Source organism: Zalophus californianus, chromosome 4 (assembly GCF_009762305.2).
Source record: "Zalophus californianus isolate mZalCal1 chromosome 4, mZalCal1.pri.v2, whole genome shotgun sequence".
Taxonomy (NCBI): Eukaryota; Metazoa; Chordata; class Mammalia; order Carnivora; family Otariidae; genus Zalophus; species Zalophus californianus.
In genome coordinates, this window is record NC_045598.1 from 159,950,415 (window position 1) to 159,973,967 (window position 23,553).

Below are 23,553 nucleotides of genomic sequence, written 5' to 3' on the forward strand. Positions count from 1 at the left end.
GATTTTAGAAATGTAATCAGGGTCCCTAATCAGTTGATTTTAAGTTATTCCAGAGGGAGATTATTCTGGATGGACCTGGCCTAATCAAGTGAGCTCTTTAAAAGAGGATCTGGTGGGAAGCCTGGGTGGCTCAGTCGGTTGAGCCTCTGCCTTCGGCTTGGGTCATGGTCTCAGGGTCCTGGGGTTAAGCCCTGGGTCAGGCTCCCTGCTTGGCGGGGAGTCTGCTTCTTCCTCTGTGCTCTCCCCTTCTCTCTCAAATAAATAAATAAAATCTTAAAAATAAATAAATAAAAGAGGGTCTAGAGATCTTAGACAGAAGTCAGAGATACTCTGATAAAGCCAATAAGCTCTTCCATTGGCTCTAAGAAGCAAACTGCTGTGTGGAAAGGCCCATGTGGCAGGGAACAGTGGGTGGTGTCTAGTTACTAAAGGCCTCAGGCCTACAACTGCAAGAAATTAGATTCTGCCAACAACCAATGAGCTTGCAAAAAGCTCCAGTGACACTGCAGCCCCTGCCAACACCTTGATTTCAGCCTGGTAAGATCTTCAGCAGAGAACCCCACAAAGCCATGCCTGGACTCCTGTTCCAAATAAAAACTGGGTAATAAATTATGAGATAATAAATTTCTGTTGTTTTTAAGCTGCTAAACTCATGGCAATTTGTTACACAACAATAGCAAATTAACACAAAGGGAATGACATGATCTTCCTTTTTTTTTTTTTTAAAGATTTTATTTATTTATTTGACAGAGAGAGAGAAACGCAAGCAGGGGGAGTGGGGGAGGGAGAAGCAGGCTTCCCGCCGAGCAGGGAGCCCGATGCAGGGGCTCCATCCCAGGACCCTGGGATCATGACCTGAGCCGAAGGCAGACGCTTAACGACTCCGCCACCAGGCACCCCTGACATGATCTCCTTCGTGAATCAACTGAGGGACAAGAATGGAGAACAGTTAGAGTCACTGTCATGATCCAAGCAAAAGATAAGGGCAGCTTTGGAGTAGGTTGCTGGCAGTAGAAGTAGACAGATTTTAAATAAATTTGGAAGTGAAACAGGGTTTGCTGAGAAATAGAATTCGGGGGAGGAAAGAAAGGAAATAATCAAGAATGATTCTTAGGATTTTGGCATGAGCAAATGAGTAGATGGGTAGTGCTATTTACTAAATCTTGAAAGAGGAGAGGATGGATATTTTGGCCTACAGGGTGGGGTCAGAAGATGGTACTCAGTTTCAGAAATACTATATTTTGAGGCGCCTGGTTGGCTCAGTGGGATAAGTGTCCAACTGTTGATTTTGGCTCGGGTCACGATCTCAGGGTCATGAGATTGAGCCCCGCATCGGGCTCTGCACTCAGTGAGCAGTCTGCTTGTCTCCCTCTCCTTCTCCCTCTGCCCCTCCCCTGCAAAAGTAAATGAATAAATAAATATATGTATGAATAAATAAATAAATCTTTTTTTAAGAAAAGAAATATTGTATTTCACCAAGTTAGGAGTTAGATATACATTACATGTATTTGCATATGTATGTGTATAAATATCTATATGCATATACATATGCACATATATACATATATGAAATATTATTTTTCTTAAAATTAGGATAGTAGTATAGTTCATTTTACTTTTTATTGACTTAACAGTAAAAACATGAATTTTAATGATTGTGTAATATTCCACTGTATATTAATCTCAAGTATTAGCCAGTCCCTTATTCCTCTATTATTGTATGGTTAAACCAGTTTTTATTCTTTTCACTTTTATGAATGATGTCCTAGTAAATATTCTTTTTTAAAATTTATTTTAATACCAGTTTAGTTAACATACACTGTTATGTTTCAGGTGCACAATATAGTGATTCAGCACTTCCATACATCATCCGGTGCTCATCACAAGTGCCCTCCTTAATTCCCATCACCTATTTCACCCATCCCTCCACCACCTCTGGTGAGCATCTGTTTGTTCTCTGTGGCCAAGAGTCTGTTTCTTGGTTGTTGTTTTTTCCTTTGCTCATTTGTTTTGTTTCTTAAATTCCACATGTGAGTGAAATCATATGGTATTTGCTTTACGATTCTCAGTATTTAGAGTAAATCACTAGAATTGGAGTTGCTGGGTCTGATGGGTATGAACATTCTCATGATTTCTTAAATTCAAATGTATTAAATCATCTTCTAGTTAGGCGGGACCAATTTACATTCCCTCCAATAGTATATGAGAAGTTGACCTCACTTTCACAACAGTATTTTTGCTAGTAAAAGCATCTTTGCCAATTTAAAGGTGGAAAAAAAAATCATTTCTCTATTAATTTATCACAGCCTGTGTATCTTGAAGATATGCTCCAATGTTTCATTTTGTCTTCTTTTGTTCTTTCCTGCCTAGCCTGACCCCTCTCACTATATTCCAACTGCATGTGACTGGAGTCAGGGTCTGTTGTTAGTAAGCACCAGGAGGAGATAGGATGATGCCAGTAAGCCAGTCATCCTTCATGAAAATATGGGAGAATAGAGATTTCCCAAAATTATTTCTAAAATCAGGAAGTCTTGATGTGCCCTCATCCTCAAATTAGTTTCGCTCCAAATACATAGAGTGTAAAATATTTTTATGTAGTCTGCAATATATAAAAGGAAGAACAAAAAAAATGACTTTTAATGTTTTTCATCTTGTTTTTCTACATTTTAAAAATACTATATGGTAGATAATACTATCATCCTTCTGAGCTAAAACTATCAATTAGAATCTCTACAATATATCTCAAGAAGTGGCAACCAAAAATGTATTCAGTGTATTAGGTTGTATTCTTTTTAATAATTGTTGCCTGTGGGTGATGGGCTTATGATGGGTGGTTGCTATTTTATTTTTATTACTTTTTTGCATTGCATAGATGTTCAATATTGAATATTAGTAGTCTTCTTTAAAAATAAAGACTTTAACAGAACTTTAAATTTTAATGAAAAAACACTTTAAGATGTCTTAGAAAACAATTCCTTGAATTGCTTTAAAAATCAAGAATAAACGGAAGCAACCTAAACATTTGTAAATGGAAAAACTTGAAAAACCAGGCTATGCAAGTGTACTAATTGTATGCCTTAACACTTGACCTCAAACCAACAATCGCACTTTTTTAAAAACCCAAACCATCTTTTATTTTTTTTTTCAAACCACTTTTTAAGTATATTTTCAAATACCTTTTGAAAAATGGATCAGGGAAAAACAATTTCAAAAGGACTGTGGCTTCCTCTTGGTGAAGGGATAAGCCAAGATCTTGTGTATAGTCAGAAAGCTTGGCTTTCAGAGGGAAAGAAAACCTGTCACAACTCAGCATCAAGCACAAATGTTAGTTATTAAATGGCATTTGCAAACCACATTAGAAGTCCTGCAGGCGTCTCTTTATTAATGATAGTATCTATTGTTTGAACTTTTTCTACATGCTGGGTAGTCTGCTATGTGCTATACATGCACTCTCTTTGTGAAGACTTTAAAGGACTTTTTTTTTTTTTTAGTTATCCAATTTTATGAATGAGGAAATAGGTCAGAGAAGGAACGTGGCTAAGATCACCCTTTGGTCAACAGTGGGGTAGGGTTTAATCTCAGGATTGTTTTATCCTAATGCTTGCCCTCAGCTATTACTTGTAACCCTTACCCTGCCATCTTATCTAAACTGCTTTTCTTCCAGCTATAAACAATTGACTCTCCACTGCTTTCAAGAATAGCTGTCACTGAGTCAGACTACATGCAACTTGCTTCTCTGTCATTTTGCTTCTAATCATCACTCTTTGCTACAGCACTTGCTGAGTGCACAATCTCGCTCACTGGCCCACTTTGCTTCAAGCTGGAAACCCCATGTTCTTCCTTTGACCCCCAAAGCACAACCAAACATTAGAGTGACACTTTATTGGGTATTGGAGGTTGGAAGAGAAGAAGTGGTGAAGGTGATTTCTGCAAAAAGCAGGAAACAGTATTCAGTATCCATAGATTTGGTATCAGTCACCACTGTTCCTAAGAATTTACCCACAATTCCTCAACACAGGGGATTTCTTTCTCAGCCTCAGGCCTCTTGACACATTGCTGGATCCTTTGCTTTTCTTCTGCAGCCTCTTCTAATAACCTCCATCTGGCTTCCAACTCTCCAGCATGTCCGGGAACTGGGAAGGTTGCACAGCTGGTGAGCTCTCCAAGCCCTGCCCCCCCGCCCATTCCAGTCCAGGCTCTGGCCCTAGGTTTGTACTGAGTAACTCACTAAGATATTCTGCGAAGGATAGTGCCATCCACTCAGGAGCTCCACCTTCACCTTTACAAAGGATTGGCTGCAGATTTGAAATGACATCTTTTTCTCTAGCCCCTCTTGAATCAAACGCTTCCACTCCAACAACCTCAGCAAACTTTACTTATTAGAGAAACAGAGTCATAGGAAATATACATAAAAATATATATAAAACATATAAATATATAATAAAATATAAAATATCTATAAAATATCTCCAAAGAAACAGAACCATAGAAAAAATATATAAAATATTATATATTATTTATATACATTATATATGTTTTATATATATGTACATAAAAGTAATACATAAAAATATATATAATTTATCTCTCTCTCTCTATCTATAGATATTTATTTTTAAAAAATTGGGTCATGTAATGTGGGAGCTGGCACCCCAGAAATCCACGGGGCAAGCTGGCAGGCTGGAAATTCAGGTGAGAATTGATGTTGCCATCTTTAGTCTTAAATCTGCAAGGCAGGCCAGGCATGCTGGAAAAGTTTCTGTGTCCCAGTCTTGAGCCCTAATTCCTTCTTCTTCAGAAAATTTCGGTCTGGGGGTGCCTGGGTGGCTCATTCAGTCAGTTAAACATCTGCCTTCAGCTCAGGTCATGATCTTGGGGTCCTAGGGTCGAGCCCCACATCAAGCCCCACATTGACAGGGAGTCTACTTCTCCCCTTCCTGATGCCCCTCCTCACCATTCATGCTCTCTCTCGCTCTCTCTCTCTCTCTCTCTCTCAAATAAATAAATAAAATCTTAAAAAAAAAAAAAGAAAGAAAATCTCAGTCTTGTCTGTTAAGACCTTCAACTGATTGGCTAAGACCTATCCACATTAATGGAGGGTAATTCGATTTACTCAACATCCACAGATTTAAATGTTTATATCATATAAAAATTACCTTCACAGCAACATCACAATTGGTATTTGACTAAACAACTGGGAATATCACCTAGCCAAGTTGACACATAAAATTAACCATCACATTCTAGATATTTGAATTCCTATTATGTGCCAGGCCCAAACATGGTCTTATCATCAGTGTGCTTAAAGATTAGTTGGATATTTTTGCCTATAGTTCTTTGAAATGGCCCATACTATCAGAAAGATCCACTTACCCATTATGCCCTCAACCCCTGTATGCAATACCATCAGATTTACAGAATTGGGGTGAGGACTAAGACTTCCAACAGCAGCTTTGGCTTTATTGTGTTAAGAGTAAGGAAACACCATCACCCTAGGGAAATTCTAGACATGATTCCAATTATTCCAGGCAAACAACAACATTTATGATTGTGGAGGAGCCTTGTTAGCTACTGAGAAGAAACTGTCTTCAGGTGTAATGGTGATGGTTGTGTGGCATGATGGAGATGGACAGTCCTAAGCTGAAAATCCCAGAGTTGGGCAAAGCTCTACAATGTTGAACAAAACCTTCCTTTTTCCTTTCATTGCCTATAAAATATGAGTGATTTTTTTCAGAGCTTTAGTAAGGTCAAATGAAAAAAATATATAAATTTTCCAGCAGCATGTTTCATACTGTTTAAATGGTAGTTTTCTTTTGAGTCAAGGCTGAGTCACAGGAAATTAAAACTGACCCAGTCATAGTCAAAAAAAGATAGATATGATAATGATTGGGTAAGCGGCAACACCCAGAGTCCAGGCTTCATGGAGATGGACTTGGTCCTAGAAAGTCAAGAGTCAAGGTTGTCTCTCTCTCCAAGGTCTTTCATTTTCACTCTTCTCTGTAAGTCTTTTCCATTCTCCACTATAGACTAGTTTCTTTCCTTACCCATTAGTTTGCTCATGGCTTTTGTTGTTATGACTTCAGTTAGCCTCTAACTCTACACAGTCTTTGATCTTCAGAATTCATCTCTTCATTGTGATTGCCCAGATTGCATGGAAGAGCAGCTCTTGAGTCAAGTGTCAGGTGAGACCTCATCCTTCAGTCTGCTCAAGGAAAGGCTCATGAAGATCCGTACGCCGGCATAAGCCACTCTGTGGGGGATGGGAAATATGTAGACTTGGATGACATCCCCAGACTTGCCCACCACGTGTAGCTGCAGTGAAATCATATCACCTTGAACTTACTCAGACTCAAACCATGTAAAATATAGGATGTGCCTCCATTACTGTCACCTAAACCTCACAATAAATAAGTCTACTAAAATTATAGAGCTTAATCTGAATAACAGAACTAAAAAGTAGAGTATACCAATAAGCAAACAGAAACACTGTGTAATTCCCCATCCATATCCCATTCCCCACTAAGGTTTCACAACTATCTTAAAGGCAATGTGGTTTGAGTGTCCAAATATCTGCATATAGACTTTCCTTTTGTTTTTCTTTAAAACATACTTTAATGTTCTTAGGCACTTCTGTACATGTGGTGTATACACAAAACCATGCATACCATGTATATGGATGATTTAATAATTTTTTCAATCATAAATTTGGCAATATATGTTTCTTAGTGCTTCCTTGTTGACTTAAAAAGTGCCCTTATGGGGGCACCTGGGTGGCCCAGTCGGTTCAGCATCCGACTCTTGGTTTCCACTCAGGTCCTAATCTCAGGATCATGAGGTGGAGTCACATGTCTGGCTCCGCATGCAGTCGGCAGGGGGAGGGGGGGTTGTGTTTGAAGATTCTCTCCCTCTGCCTACCGCTCCCAACTCACGCACCTTCCCCCCCAGAATGAATAAATGAATCTTTAAAAAAAAAAAATCGCCCTTCTGTAACAAAACTCCATGTGGTGACATTATCATTGGTCATTCCAAATGGAATACAATTATTCTGAGTTATAGATGGTGCTGATTGATATTTGATCTGATTAGTTTGGTTAATTATATTGCTAAAATAGATGGTAGAACAGGATCTTACTAAATTTAATTTAAAAGTCTTATCCAAGGTTTATGCAACTAATTCGTTTTAGAGCCAAAATATTTGACTCCTATACGTGTGCTTCCCTTCCCGAATTTATCATCTTCCTGTAAGATTTGCTATGTTCCACAGTCATGGACTACCAAGTTATATGAAAAATGTAGGCTGTTAATAGCCAAGAACTGCAAAACAGGAAAACATGGCCATCTCAGGAACAGGCATTGCTAGTAATGGAGAGAGAGTGCAAAATATTCTGTGTTCATGGGAATATATGTTCATATGTACCATCTTTTAACAGGGGACACAAAATATGTAATTAGTTGGATAAATCTGCATATTTATATGAACTTTAAAAGTGCTTAGATGCCATCTTTTCATTTTCTGTCATTTACAGTATTGTTGATAACCACCAAATTAGATATGGTATTAGTTTTTGGCTTTCCGTGAAATTCTATGAGTATTGTTCTTTTTTTTTTTTTAAGATTTTATTTATTTATTTGACAGAGAGCGAGCACAAGCAGGGGGAGCTGCAGGCAGAGGGAGAGGGGGAAGCAGGCTCCCCGCTGAGCAGGGAACCTGAGGTGGGGCTAGATCCCAAGACCCTGGGATCATGACCTGAGCGGAAGGCAGATGCTTAAAAACATCTGAGCCACCCAGGCGCCCCTATGAGTATTGTTCTTATTAAGACTTGCAGCATTAGAAATCACTGGTTTTGAACTCATCCATGAGTTTTCTGTGGATAGATGTAGAAATTTAAGCAGTAACAAAACTCAGTTGCTTTACTAAAGTGCTGGATTGCATGATTTGAAACCAGGGACAGAGAAAAGAGGAAGAGTTTTATTGAATAAAACTGTCTACTGCCTTTCCAACGCACAACTGACGGAGAAATGCTTGTACAGCTATTTGTAATAACATGGAAGGCATACCTAGTATTTGACAAGTGTTATATAAGTTTTTCTTGTTATCAGAATGGTTCTCAAAAAGTTTATATAATATGCCTGAAGACTATACCAGGAAGGAAGCATTTCAGAAACGATTGAAGCTGCTTTTATATGTGCACAAGCATGTGAGCGTGTTCATGTGGCCGGTGTACACGTGTATGTATATGATTCATACATCTCTTTGCACAAAGTATTTTGAGGTACCACAGGATGTCATTCTGGATAAAAAGCCACATCAGATTACAGTCAGTTAATAGGTCAGACACTACAAAATGCTCTCTTCAGCTTAGATTTCTTAAAAGAGTTTACTGTACAATTCCTAAAGAAATGGTCTCTAATATTTTACATTTGAAAACTAAAATTTAAAAAATTATTTATCAAAATTAAAACTACAGGAATTAAAACACAAGGGTAAGTTATGGCTGCCTTTCAGCATTACTGATCTGGTTTCTGTCTGAGGTCTCTTTTACAGGTCAAATGTTCTTCCTTCTCCAACAAAACTCAGCTGAGGCTTACCTAATAGCTTGCTGTAATTGAGCCAACCACCTTAGTTTGAAATGACATAAACACTCAGCTTCGATGAATGGAAATTAGTTATTTGTGATAAGGCCCTTTTTATTTCCTGGTTGAAAGCAACCACTACAAATTAACTAGTCATCCTAACAAGAAAATACTCATATTGTTTTTATTAGGTGTGATTATAATCCATTCTTGTCCCATTATACCATGACATAAGTATCTTTGAATGAGTAGAACTATACTGAGGAACTTTCTGGAAGAATGGAAGTTGATAACTTGAGGCCCCTCTTGAGATCTTTTGGTAGAATTTGGTGGGTGAGAAAATAGTGGTTAAGAGCGTGGGCTTTGGTATCACACCAGAGTAGGACTTCTCTAACCTTCTCAAGGTCTTCTTTTTAATTTTCTCTAAAATGAGATTAATAATAGGTTATGCCTCAGATGCGCCATGTTAAGTATTTAGCAGATGTATTGGTTTCCCTGTTGCAATTGTAACAAATTACCAACGAATGAGTGGCTTAAAACAACACAAATGTATTACCTTATAGCTCTGGTGGTCTGAAGTTCAAAATGCATCTCCCAAGGCTAAAGTCAGTGTGTGGGTAGGGCTGCTTTTCTTTCTGGAGACTCTAGGGAAGGATCCATTTTCTTGCCTTTTCCATCTTCCAATAGCCAGCAGTGGCCAGTCAAGTCTTTCCCATCACTCAGCCACCGACTTTCCAGTCTCTCTTCTCTACTTAATGAGAACCCCTGTGATCACACCGGTCCCATCAGGATAATTTCCTATCTCGAGGTCAGTTAATTAGCAACCTTAATTCCTCTTTGCCATGTAAGTAAGGTCACATGTTCCCAGGTTCCAGGGATTACGACAGGGACACTTTTGTTTTTCCTACCACAGCAGAGTACCTGCCACTAAGTAAACACACAAGGGGATGTTAGTTTTTGCTGTTCTTAATCCCCCCCAAAGGAAGCAACCCTCTCTGAATGGTTTTCGTTGTTAAAGAGGATGCCATCTGACCAATGTCCCAGAAGCCAGATAAGCACAAAGCCCTCCCACACTGCACTTCAGTACCTTTTACAAACATCGTTTTGGCACTCTGCCTTTAAAGCTGTAAGATAAAGAACAGGGTCGTTACGTCTGACCTCAGTGCACATGGTCTACGGCTTTCCTGTTCTCTTGCTACACTTCTTTCTTGAGGGTACTTTCTGTGAGGGTATCAACTCACCTATATGTAGCTCACTCCCCCCAAGTAGAACTTTCTCTCAAGCTTCAAGCACCAGGTAGAACTTTCTGTCAAGCCTAAAGCACCGCATGTCCAGCTTGAGCTGGGAAACTCCTCCTTAATCTTCTCTGTGCCCTGGAAAATATCTCCAGAATTCAAGTGACCATTTTTGACTCAAAATATCCTTCATCCCTGCTGGTTACCAGCGTGGCCCTACTCTTCCTGGCACGCACACGTGAACATGGACTCCTTCCCATCCTCACAAGTACTCTCCAAGTTCAAGCTTCTTGTGCCCTTGTCAGGACTATAGGCAGAGCCTCCTGTCTTGTGCTTTCCTTCCTTCATTGGTTTGTGCCTCCATCCCCAGGAAGCCTCAGGTCCTTCCTTTCCATTCCTTTGGCCCCCATCTTTGTCAGCACACTGAAGGGCTCAGGGAATTCTTTTTAAGCACCTACCATTTGCAGACATTGTACTTAGACATTGTACATGCATTATCTCATTTAATCCTAATGTAATGCCCTGGTAGGAAGGTGTATTTTCTCCTTGTTCACTAGTGAGGCCGTGGGAGGCTAAAGAGCTTTATATAACTCAGCCAAGGCTACACAGTCAGTGATAAAGAGAATTCAAACTCAGATGTATCTGATTTCAGAGCCCCTAGCTTTACCACTACCCTGGAGCCCTGCCATTTGATTTTGTTTTTAAGGCTTCTGTTTTATGAAGGCTCGCTGGAGTTCATGTATTTTAGTGGCAAATCTTCCAGTAGCCTAATGACAAACATATCGTAGTTTGGTCATCTTGGTGGTGGTTTCTGAGGACAACTTAAGGACTGCTATATGTATTATTTTTTTTTTTAAATCAGAGATCTAGGACTTGTCAAACCTCTGCCTTTGACATGGCTTGCAGATTAATCCAGGGCAGTTCTTATATCTGCATAAAAAGAGGGGTGGTGTGGGAAGGAAGGCATTTGTCCATGTGTGGGTGGCTTTTACCCATGTTAAATTAGGGCATTTGTGGAGTTAAATAATCCTGATAAGTCTGTTCCCTTTCCATTAGAGATCAACTCTCAGTGACAAGCCAAAGCATGCTTTTCTTCTTTTACCAAAACACCCACAAAGGAACAGAAACCAGTTTAGCAACTTTGTAAGTGGGTGCAAAGATTCCTATAAATAAAGCCTCCCATTGTGCCACTCTGGTCATGCTAGGTTTGGAATGCTGATGGTTTATGTTGTCCTACTCTGAACTCTTACTGACAACCTAGTGAATTAGCTCTAGCTAATTTTGATACTTCTTAGAGGTGACCTTAATTATAAACAATACTCTATGAAATAGACTTCGTCCCCCCTCCACCACTGCTCTTCATCCTTTCCTAATTGGTTACTTTCCTGAAGAAAGAAAAAAATAATATAACTCAAACTAGGTGATCTTAGTAATAGGAAGAGTGTTGTCTGGCACATTAAGCAGCTTTGTCGTTTATTTATAAAAAGTATAAAAGCAAATACTATACAGAGGAGGTCAATTTTGGCAACACTTTTTTATTCACATGGTGGCTTTTTCCCTTTATTGATGATGGAACCGTAGAATTTGAAAAGCTGTAAGAAATGGGGTGCCTGTCTGCCTTCAGCTCAGGTCATGATCCTGGGGTCCTGGGATTGAGCCCCATGTCAGGCTCCCTGCTCAGTGGGGAGTCTCCTCCCTCTCCCTCTCACATACACACTCTCTCCCTCTCTCACACACACACACACACACACACACACACACACACACACACACTATCTCTCTCAAATAAATAAAATCTTAAAAAAAAATAAAAAGCTCTAAGAAATGGACTTTAGTAATGTAAGGAAATATCCTTACAAACCTTATTACTTCTTTTGTAGGTAGGAAAATGCAAACAAAATCAACTACTGAATGTGGTTCTTAGATTTTTGTGTAGTTGTGAAAGCTATACGTAGCAGAAGAAATTGACCTTTACTTGATAATTAAAAGTGCTGTCTGGAGTCATTACTGGGTCAATAATCAAAATTGGAATACAGACAACAGATCATATAAAAGTATTATGTCAATGTGAAATTGACTGAAGTTAAAAACAGCTCTGTGGTTATGTAAAAACATCTGTATTCATAGGAAGTATACATAAGTATTTAGGGACAAAGGGCCATGATGCATGTAACTTACACTCAGATGGTTCAGCAAATATACACATTGTGTATGTGTGTGTGTGTGTGTGTGTACATACATAAATATCACAGAGAGAAAGAAAACACAAATGTAAAAGAAAAGGGATAAAATATTAACAGTAGTTGAATCTAGATAAAGAGTAATGAGAAAATGTTTGTCCTAAGCAATATTAATTCACATCTATGAGCAAATGATGCTTGAATCTAAATTTCTAGCCAAAAAGATTATAATTAACAATAGACCTATAAATTCAACTGTTTACTAAACATATCCATTAGGATATTCCACAGGTGTTTCAAAATCAACCTTTCCACAATTGGTTTTATAGGTCCCTTTTAACCTGAGTTCTTTCATTGTTCTCTGTTACCAAACTAGATTCTTTCCTCTACCTCCCCTTCCGCATCTCCCCCACCAACACAGCTACACTCTCTCAAGGAATCCTGTTCTGTTCTCTGCTATCCTACCGGTACAGTCTCTTCAGTGGCTCTCCTCTTTCAGCCCTCACTGCATTTATTCAGCTTCAATATCACAATGGATTATAATCATCACCTCCCAGGTGGTCTTTTGCATTCAGAATGTGTCCCCCTCCAATGCATCTCCTGTATTGCGGATAATTTCATCTCTTAATGCTCTGCTTAAAAAGTCTACATGTCTCTCTAGGGACGCCTGGGTGGCTCAGTTGGTTGAGCGACTGCCTTCGGCTCAGGTCATGATCCTGGAGTCCCGGGATGGAGTCCTGCATCGGGCTCCCTGCTCAGCGGGGAGCCTGCTTCTCCCTCTGACCCTCTTCCCTCTCATGCTCTCTGTCTCTCATTCTCTCTCTCTCAAATAAATAAATAAAATCTTCAAAAAAAAAAGAAAGTCTATGTGTCTCCCTATTGCCCTCAGATTGAAATCCAGGTCCTCGGTATAATTTTCAAGGCACATGAAGGCGCCGGTTCTTGTTTATTTCTCTCATCTTATATCTCTTCTCTCTCTTTGCCCGAATTTTTCTTGCCCTCTCCCTTACCATGCTACAGTCACACTTCACTTTCAGCTGAAGCTTTCTCTAGCCGCCAGGCCTTTGCCCATGTTAGTCTCTCTGCCCTGAACAGTTAGTTTCCTTTTCCCCTGCTTACAACAACTTATTGAACACATAATCCTATTTGTCTGATTTATTCTTCCTTTAAATCTCAACTTAAACTTAAATGACATTCCCCTAGAGAACATTCATGACACTCCAAGTCTGATCAAATCAAAATTAAAATCAAAATAACAAAAAAATTGGATTATTATGAATACATTTTTGAAACTAGCATAAAGTGTGTACATATTCATTCAGTCAAGGTTTTCCACAGATACTCATTGAACACCTGTTACATGCCTAGCAACTTCTGGTTGGGTCATTGGAGAGATATTTATTGACCTCCTACAATGTTACAGAGGGCATTTTGGATGTGAAGACTTGAACATTCTTAGAGCTTAAATTCTAGTGGGGGTGACTATTCAGAAACATAGAAATGTATAATGCCAGTTAGTGATAAATGTCATGAAAGGAAACCATGTATGAGGTGCGTCCTTGGGTACTAGAGTCTCTAGTGAAGAGGTATTTGAACAGGGACCTAAATATAATGATGAAGCAAAGTCAGGCCAATGTCTGGGAAGAATATTCTAAGAAAAGGGGAACCTCAAGTGCAAAGGCCTTAGGCCAGGAGAATGCTTGGTGTTTTCAAGGAACAGCCAAGAGGCGTGTGTGTGTTAAACTCAGTGAGCAAGAGGATAAGGAGGGAAGGGAGTTGTTAGGCCCAGGTCCTGTGACGGTGAACAGTGAATCCACTCTGTCAGGTCTAATTTAGTCTGAGTATCAATTTTAATTGTCCTCATGATTTTGTACTTAGACTGAGAACACAAACAGGACTGCATGCATTTGTGGGGAAAAGGGATGTTGAGGACCAAGGACAACACGAGGGGGTCTCTTAAGTGCAAAGATGTTGCCCTGAGAATTACTGAGCCAGAACTGTTAGACCCTGGAGAACTGGACAGGTATCAGAAAGGTGACAGCAGGTGGAGAAAAGCCTTTGTCCTGTGTAAACTGGCATCGCTGGTCAGACAACCTGACACCCCAGTCTCTTCTCTTTGCCCCTTTCCATCCCCACTCTTTCCTGATTGTTCCAAAATTAACTTAGCTGAAGTCTAGGATCCTTTCTAGCCTTTAGATAGTGATGGAGAGTATTTTGCTTTTGTACTATAGCAGTGACTTTTGTCAGGAAGTGTAATACATTGTTTTAAAAAATAAAGTAGGGAATTCCAGTTTTTACATCAGTTTCTAGCCACATGGTCTAAATAGACCAAATAGTGTATAATTTTAATTTACATACCTCTGTATGGTAAAAAAAAAAATGTACAAACAAACAAAAGTTCATTCTATTTTTTCAAGAGAACTGCTTTTTTCCAGGATTGATTTATATGACTGAAAGATCTTGAATTATTTTCTAAAATGATATGTATTCCATTTTCTTTTCTTATTAATCCATCTCTAATCATTTCATCATTTTTCTCTTTCATTTTCTTCTACTTGATCTTTGTTGTTTCCCCTTCTTGATGTCCACAATCCTAAAGATTTTCTTCCTTTGGCTGAAAAAATTTTTTTTCTGATAAGCATACTGTTTTCAAGTTTATGCAAAATAAATGTAAGTAAAGGTAGAAGAGAAACTGGAGCAGAACATTATATGGAAATGAAGACAGTATACTTAAGGTACATTATTCATATTCAGTGAAATTTTACAATTAATAATTATAATAATTTATAAAGTAAAAAGTTAAAAATATATACTGTTAGGCAGTCTCCAAAGCACCACTGATGTAAATATTTTAATCAGACATTAACTTTAATGTATTTCTTTTAGAGTATTATAATTTTCATGTACTATATAACTTGTTATGTGTATAAGCATTCATTTTCTTCTACAGACATTGTAAGATCTTGAAATCCAGCCTAAAACTCATTTGTCACTATGATCTGCACTTTTTTCTTTTATTTCTTTTCTGTATCTCTTCTCTTGATAATTTTGAATTTTCTGAATCAGACAGTTAAGAAAAGCTTTTTTTAGAATATGAAAACACTAATTTAAAAAGATATATGCACCCCCTATGTTTACTGCAGCATTATTTATAATAGCCAACTTATGGAAGCAAACCAAGTGCCCATTGATAGATGAATGGATAAAGACATGGAATACTACTCAGCCATAAAAAAGAATGAAACCTTGTCATTTACAGCAACATGGATGGATCTAGAAGGTATAATGCTAAGTGAAATAAGTCAGAGAAAGACAAATACCATATGATCATTCATATGTGGAATTTAAGAAACAAAGGAAAAAAGAGACAAAAAACAAACTCCACTATAGAGAACAAACTTGGCTGACCGATGAACTCACAAGTGGAGATAGGGTGCTACACGAGGGGCAAGTGTTTCACTAACACCACAAGGGTCTCTGGCCCAATAAGTGAAGTTTGATAGTAATTGTTACTACAAGTAAGAAAAAAAAAAATAGAAAACAAACTGTTGGGTACCAGAAGAGAGGTGGGTGGGGAGATGGGTGAAATAGGTGATGGGGACTAAGTCTACATTTAACGTGATGAGCACTGAATAATGTACAGAATTGTTAAATCAATATATTGTACACCTGAAAATAATACAACACTATGTTAACTATATTGGAATTAAAATTAAGAAAAAAATAAAACATAAAAATATGAAATAAAATAAAAGGTTTTTAAAAAAATTTGAGTATAGTTCACACACGGTATTACAGTTTCAGGTGTACAACATAGTGATTCAACAACTCTATACATATGTTGTGCTCACAGGTGTAGCTCCCATCTGTCACTATGCCATTCTATTACAATATCATTGACTGTAGTCCCTGTGCTGTACCTTTCATCCCCATGACTTATTCATTCCATAACTGGAAGCCTGTGGCTTCCATTCCCCTTCACCCATTTTGCCCATTCCCCCTACTCTCCTCCCCTCTGGCCACCATGTTTCTTCTCTGTATTTATAGGTCTGATTCCACTTTTTGCTTGTTTATTCAGGCTTTGTTTTGAAGAGTTCATCCCTAAGAAATTTCTGCATTATAAAGACTGTTATATAAACATGGCTTATCTTGACGTGGAAGGCAATATGTGAGACATCTATACATACTTTTATAGCTCTCTCTTCATAATGATAATTAACAAGCTAGTGTTTATTGAGTACTTATTACATGCCAAGTACTGTTCTAAGTGCTTGTATGTATGAAATCTTTTAATCCTTCTAGCAGCCTTAGGATGTAGGAAGTATTAAAATCCTAGTTTCATAGATGATAAAACTGAGAGGCAGAGAGGTCAATGACTGATCTCAGACCTCATGTCTAGAAGGTGGAGAAGCAGAGATTTGAACCCAGGCAGACTGGCTCTGGAACCTTAACTGTTCCTCACTCTGCAACCTTTGCATTCACTGATGTAACCCAGACAAGGCTGACTACTGAGTACAGATTGCTGAGAAATGGAACAGGAGGGAAGAATAGAATGGAAAACATGCTCCCTGCTTAATATGTGACATTTTTCCTAAGAGAAGAAGCACAGAACTATGAGAGACTTCTTTTCTTAAGTCACAGAGTATGTTCACAAGAAGGAAGAAAATTTATTTATTTTTTTATAAGATTTTATTTATTTATTTGAGAGAGAGAGAATGAGAGACAGAGAGCACAAGAGGGAAGAGGGTCAGAGGGAGAAGCAGACTCCCTGCCGAGCAGGGAGCCTGATGTGGGACTCGATCCAGGGACTCCAGGATCATGACCTGAGCCGAAGGCAGTCATTTAACCAACTGAGCCACCCAGGCGCCCAACAAGGAAGAAAATTTAAAAGGCCGTGTGTATAAGATGGCTGTTTCAGCACAGTAACCCCTGTGCTTAGCACAGGCTTGCCTCAAACTGGTCGACACTCAGGAAACACTAAGTTTTGTTACATGCTCCGTGATTTGCTTTAGTTAAAGCTCTTTTATGTATGCTAAACTTACAGGAATTTTGTGAGGTACTTCTTTTTCCATGAAGCCTAACACTTAAAATACCCAATGATAAGGGGTACTATAAGCAGTTCAGAATTTCTTTTAAGAACACCACCTTTGTTCAAAAAAAATTAGTTAAACACTTGATAAGTAACTTTTCTCCTAGAGAAGCTAGATGTTTTCTCTGGACCAGGGAAAGTGTTCTTGGTCTTTTGCAGAGTGCATTTTGAAAAGGGTGCACACTTCCGATCACATCTCAGGTTAAGACTGTATCCTTGGCATTGTAATGTGATACTAGCAAAAGTACTTTTATAATCCTACCTGCCAACAATTAACATCTATAAATAGGAAGATCACATGACTCCAAAATTACCCAAGTCTTGAAAGAGTTTTTATCATAAATTTTCCTTTAGCAAAGGGTCTTTTCTCTACTATTTTCAAAAAAAAAAATTCATTTTGAATAAGTTCTAATTATGTGATCAAGCAGAATTCTCCGTGTCATAAAAATAAACCAACAGACATGGACATTTAAAGTAACGTTATCATAGTTAATGATAAATGTACTGTACACTTGAATTTCTTTAACAGGATATATCTCATGCTAAATGTTCTTACCATAATAAAATTTTTAGAATGCTTTCAAAAAAATTAAATAAAATCACATTATCATAAATTGGTCAATCTACATGCTGTAATAACAGATATAAAGAAAATAAATGAAAAGCAAACTAGGAAAATAAATAAAAAACTAAGTTAGAAAGAATTTAGAATAAAAAGCAAAGGAGATGTAGAAGCAGTGGCATTTCTGATCACAGCATTTAAAATTTTTTTTTAAAGATTTTATTTATTTGACAGAGAGAGACATAGTGAGAGAAGGAACACAAGCAGGGGGAGTGGGAGAGGGAGAAGCAGGCTCCCCGCAGAGCAGAGAGTCCGATGCGGGGCTCGATCCCAAGACCCTGGGATCATGACCTGAGCCGAAGGCAGATGCTTAACAACTGAGCCACCCAGGTGCCCCAAAATATTTTTAAATGAGAGCCTCTTAGCAGCCTGGATCCCAAAGATGATGGGCAGCTAAGAGAAAGCAATGTCCAAGAGCCAGTACTACTCATAGGAAACTGTTCATCGGATGCCTAATGGACAGGTCTAAGCACAATTAAAAGATTGATCTGGTCTTATAAAGCCCTGGAAGAACTACACTTAGCTGACAAGTGAGTCAAGTCTAACTCCTATCAGATTCCTAATGAGAGCAAATAAGAAAGAGCAAATGACAAAATATTGGGAAATACGTATCTTGTATAGATATGGCACATATATAGATGTAGTTATTTCCTCATAGAGGCACCTGTCATATCCCAGTTCACAAGTGTGTTTGATATGAATGCATAAGTGTTTTTGTAGCTTTCTTGTTCGTATTCAAACACGATGCAAATATAGGTAACATTACCATTTTGTGAGATGTAAAAATGTCAAAGCCCTCCTTTGCATATTCTGCAGATGTTGAAAACCGTGCATTTATATTTTGTCCAGGGTTTGTGTTGTGTGTGTTTCTTCTTCTAACGTGAAGTCTTGCTTTTAAAAAGAGCCCGTTCCTTCCTGATTTTTACCTGCTGTTCTTATTTCCCAAGAGTCTACAGCTATGCTGAATTATTTGAAGATGAACATCAGGGCATCTTCAAAACACTTCTGCCCTCTTTTTGTGCACCATATAAAGCTGCAAGGAAACAGTCTGTCATTAATTTTCTCTACATAGCTAAGTCAGCGAAACTTTTGAAAATAAACAGCATTTCCCATTGTGGTTGTGCACATAACATGAGAATATTAATTGAAGCACTTTGTAAATAAGAAAGCATTAAACATATGTAAGGCACTGTTATCATTAGCATTACTTTAAGCCAGCCATGTCATTAAAGAAAGAAATGGAAATTAATATTAAGCCCCTACTTGTAGCAGAATGCCGAGAACTTTAATAGAAGTTTTACATAGATTGTCTTATCGAATAGCAGTCATAGGGAATACTGCTGGCATTCTTAAAGGAGCCAAATAAAGAGTTTGTAGTGGTTACAAAATAGTTCCATAGAAAAGATGAGACAACATAAATTTTTATTTGAGAATGAATCATATTGCCAGTTTATAACATTTCCCTCTAAAAATCACTGGCTTGGTGAGATAGTTCACTAGGCAATGAGTAGTTTATTATGGAGCTGTCAGAACTTGGCAAAGGCTATAGATTTTGTATTGCATTCAAAATCATAGTATTCTTGCTGTGATATGGAGTGTCATTGTTCTAAACATGAACTCTGCTTTCTTTATAACAATTGTCAGTTTATTACAATGTCCTAGCTCTGCACACAGTTTTCAGTGTCCTTTATATCTTTTAACTTGTCCCTGAAGCCCACCTCTTAACTTGTCCCTGAAACATTCAGTAGTCCTTGGACTTGCAAGGATCTGAGTTGACATTTTCTACACCCTATGATTGTGATCCTACCCCCAAATAAAATACAAAATTATATGTATAGATCTCAGTGAGCTGCACTGAAGGATCTCATACACACACACAGGGGGAGAATTACACAGGGGAGAATAAAAGAGAAGCGTCCACGAAAATCTTCTCCAGGATTCTGAAGTTTGAGGACATGGACGGGGAATCCGAGAGCCTCAGGGCGTAGAGGCTGCCATCTGCTTCCATAGAGCTAACAGAGAATGTGGATTAAGAGGGGGCCAGGTAGGAAGGAGAGAGTTATTATGACTTCTATCCATTCACTCAATTACTAAGTGTTCAGCAGCATGATGGATATTGTGGAGGACTCTCTCCTTGTCCTAATAGGAAAAAAATACAGAAAGAAATAACCATAATAGTATAATATTAGTATAAGGTATACAGTCTCATGTTGCAGCAGGAGGTTCTGGGAGGAAAAAAATCAAATTTAGGTTTGGACAGTGGGCCAGCAGCATTTAAAAATCTGTAAAGGAGGGCGCCTGGGTGGCTCAGTCAGTTAAGCGTCTGCCTTCGGCTCAGGTCATGATCCCAGGGTCCTGGGATCGAGTCCCGCATCAGGCTCTCTGCTCACGGGGAGCCTGCTTCTCCCTCTGCCTGCTTCTCCCCCTGCTTGTGCTCTCTCTCGCTCTCTGACAAATAAATAAATAAAATCTTAAAAAAAAAATCTGTAAAGGTAAAAAACACCAACTAGGTTAGTACCCAGCTTATCAAATCTATTGCCTGTCAGAGCTATTAAGAATGCCAGGACAAGTTATTCAGTCTTAATAAAAGATTCATTAAAGGTGGTCATGCCATTGATTTACTTTATGATAAGAAACTGTACAGAAGTTAGACACTGAGTTCTTTTATCTCACTCCATGATAGACTTGTAGGGTCAACTTGGTAACATATTATGCAGAGCATGCTGGCACTGTTTCCCAAATGTTCAGTGAGCCAAGAGCAAGTCCACAGTCAGGAGGCGGGCACAGTTTCCTGTGTGCGGAAACAGAAACTTCCGAATCTCTCACACTACCCTGAGGGGTCAGGCCCCAGGCGGGAGGAGAGAGCACTCTCCCAGAGGGGAAGTCTTGTATTACCCAGGGAAGTGCAAGAACACAGTCCCTGTCCTCTTTTGCTGAAAGCATATTGCTGGTGGAATAGGTCTGAAAGGAGGACCTCGGAAATGTTCTGCCCTCGCAAAGGTATGTGTAAGTGCTCTCTGCTTTAAACACGTCGTTTTGGAAAGTCAGAGAAGGCTGACTTTATGTTGTATTTTTAAAGTCCACGTAAGCTATATGGATATGTTAGTAACTGCCTTTAGAAAGGGAGTGTTTGGTAGGGGAGGCCGGGAGGGAGTAAACTCTGTTGAAATACTAAATCTAAATATAGGATATGAACAAGACTTTCTGTGCATGTACATTTTTTGTCCCTGATTTGCTATAGGTGCTGCTGCTAAGTGTGATTCTATCAGGAGGTGCTCTCAGAAAGTGATTCAGACATAGTGATTTAGAGTTTGCTTTCATGTCCAGTGGCCATTTATGACAAGTCATTAGTGACTTCTTTTCATTTATTCACAGGAAATCATTTGTCAGTAAGGTTTCCATATGGTCTTACCTTGTCCCTAACTGAAAAATTGTACACGGGTAGGGAAATAATAGTGATCTAGTCACATGCTCAGATTTTATCACCAGTGCTCTGGGTTTCAAAGGCTGATAATTCATTTCATTAGTCTCTCCTAACCATCCTCTTAACAGCTTGCCTAAATGTATTTGTTTTCCTTTAGTATTTTATTCCTTTAAGTTCTCTGGGCTCCAGAGAAATGAGGAGAGAAATAGGAGGTTTTCGTCTTTTTTTTTTTTTTAAAGTTTTGGTCAAACAAGTCAAAATAACATTATTGATGGATCGACCTGTACTTTTAAATAGAAGGAATAAAGATATAAAAAGATCTGAGGCATGTAAGTAACCTCTTTGATTTTTAATGGCATGCAGCAGATGGAATTCATTATTGACTTTTAAAAATGAAATTGCCCTGCATTATTATTTATTTATAATTTTGCCTTTCAAAAGAAGTAATTACCATTACTAGGTTAGTTTTTCCTCATCACAGCAACTATATGACAACATCAGAATGTATAATACAGTTTACCACTTAGTCATGAGGCTTAATGATGTTGAAGGTATTATCTCTTTCAAATTAGTAATAAATTTATGAGCATAATGCCCAGTTAAAAGGTTGAGTATCTTTTTATTTGAGTAATTTCAAAAGCAGTTATTTCACATTATAGGGCAATTTATGTGTGAAACTCTCATTACAGAAACAGAAATGTTTTTAATTAGAAACAATCTAATTTCATCTTTCCAGTTCAGCACACAGATTTTGTGATGATAATCATGATATATGTAAAATGCCCAAGTAAAATATTTAGATGATTAGTTTAAACTCAAACAACTTTTTAATTTTAATCAGAAATTCTAAAGCTTTTCAGTCATCAAGGAAGTTAATAACCAGTCATTATAAAATTTAATTTCCAAGCATTGCCCAACATTTAATCATTACATTTAGTTCAAATTTGAGGAATATTAAAACTATCTGGTTTTCCTTCTTCATGATTTAAAAACTATGCAAGAATGGAAAAATCTTCAGTATTACACATGAAGCTATAGATGTTATAAAAATGTATGCAACCTTTTTTCAAAGCTCCTGTTCACATACAGGACAGCAATTATTTATATAATCGGGAGATCTGGTGCAGACAGGTTTCAGACCAGGTTTCAGAATTTCAGTGAAGCTTCTGGTTAAATTAGACACCTCCTCCATTCTTCTGCCTGTCCTCCAAGCATCCTCCCTTCCCCCAGCTGCTTCCTCCTCTCCTCCCCTCCCCCCTTCCTCTTCCTCCCTCCTTTACCTTCTCTCCCAACACTTGCGCACTCAGACATCTTTTAGCATAAGTGGATCTGTTTTCTTCAACAGTGGTCAACACTGTGAAACTGAAGGATGTTAATTAATATTTCATATGTAGCACTTAAGCTTCTTCACCTAGATTATGTATTTTGCTTCGTCGTGCCCATCCATGGGCACTTAATAAATGCTTATTGATTGTCTAGTAAGGTGGTGTTATGACTGATTTTGAGAACTTTAATACCCTGCAGTTACCACTTCTATATTTCTTTGATTCTAAGATTGGCCTTTTTTTTTTTCCTTTCACATTTTAGTTTTTTAAAATCTGAAAGTATCTTATGATCAATGGTATATCATGGTTTCATTGGCAGGGTTTTGTTTTCCTTTTTTTACTTTTGGCGATGCACCTTATAAGACATTCTGTTTTAGATACGATGAACTATGGCAGTAAAAATATAGATTGATCTGTTAGTTGTATAATATACTAAAGGCTGTGTATTTCACATTCAAATATTTTAAGAGTATTCTTTTTCTGTTATGTGGCTTTTCCATAACCAATTTTGGTCTCTCCTCACTACCTTCCTTCACCCTGATTCCCTCACACTGATTCTACCTGTTCTTGAACCAACTGTCTTGACTGAACTCCTCTGGAAAATACTCAGAGAATTTTATTAGTAAATTAATTACCAAAATTTAACTGTAATGAAATGGAAAGAGTACACATTTTTAAAACTAAAGGCTTAGGTTCAAGTTATGGTTCTACTCCTTAAAACTATGAGTACTTAGGGATCCAGTAATTTTTCTCAGAGCTTCAAATTATACATCCAAAGAACAGAAATAATATGAATAATTTCTTCATCATAGGATTGTTAGGACAATTTGTAAAAAAAAAATTGAACCAGTAAAAATATTGAATATGAAATATATATGAGAGCACTTTATAAACAATGAAGTACTATTTGATTATAAATTTTAAGCATCAATATTAAACAAAATAGTCTTAGATGAGATTATGTGTGAATGGAAAGTTAGAAGAAAGAAGGAGAAATTCAAGAATTTGCCCCCAACTAAAGAGAGTAAGTTCTGCATTTTAATTATCACTGGAAATAATGATCGGACCCCTTAACTCACTGAATCACAAAGAGCACTGTGAAAT

At 37.9% G+C, this 23,553-nt stretch overlaps 1 protein-coding gene across 5 annotated transcripts in view; it reads left to right on the forward strand.

Annotated features, from left to right (window-relative positions):
- OXR1 (oxidation resistance 1) overlaps window positions 1-23,553 on the forward strand; it is a 455,727-nt gene that overhangs the window by 308,389 nt on the left and 123,785 nt on the right. The window contains exon 1 of one of the 5 annotated variants that reach the window (XM_027575432.2): window positions 20,549-20,700. The exons of the other annotated variants lie outside the window; for them this stretch is intronic. Coding sequence (XP_027431233.1) covers window positions 20,682-20,700 — 19 coding nt within the window. The 5' untranslated portion in view covers window positions 20,549-20,681. Of the gene's footprint in view, window positions 1-20,548; window positions 20,701-23,553 lie in introns of those variants that run through there. 5 annotated transcript variants of the gene reach the window in all.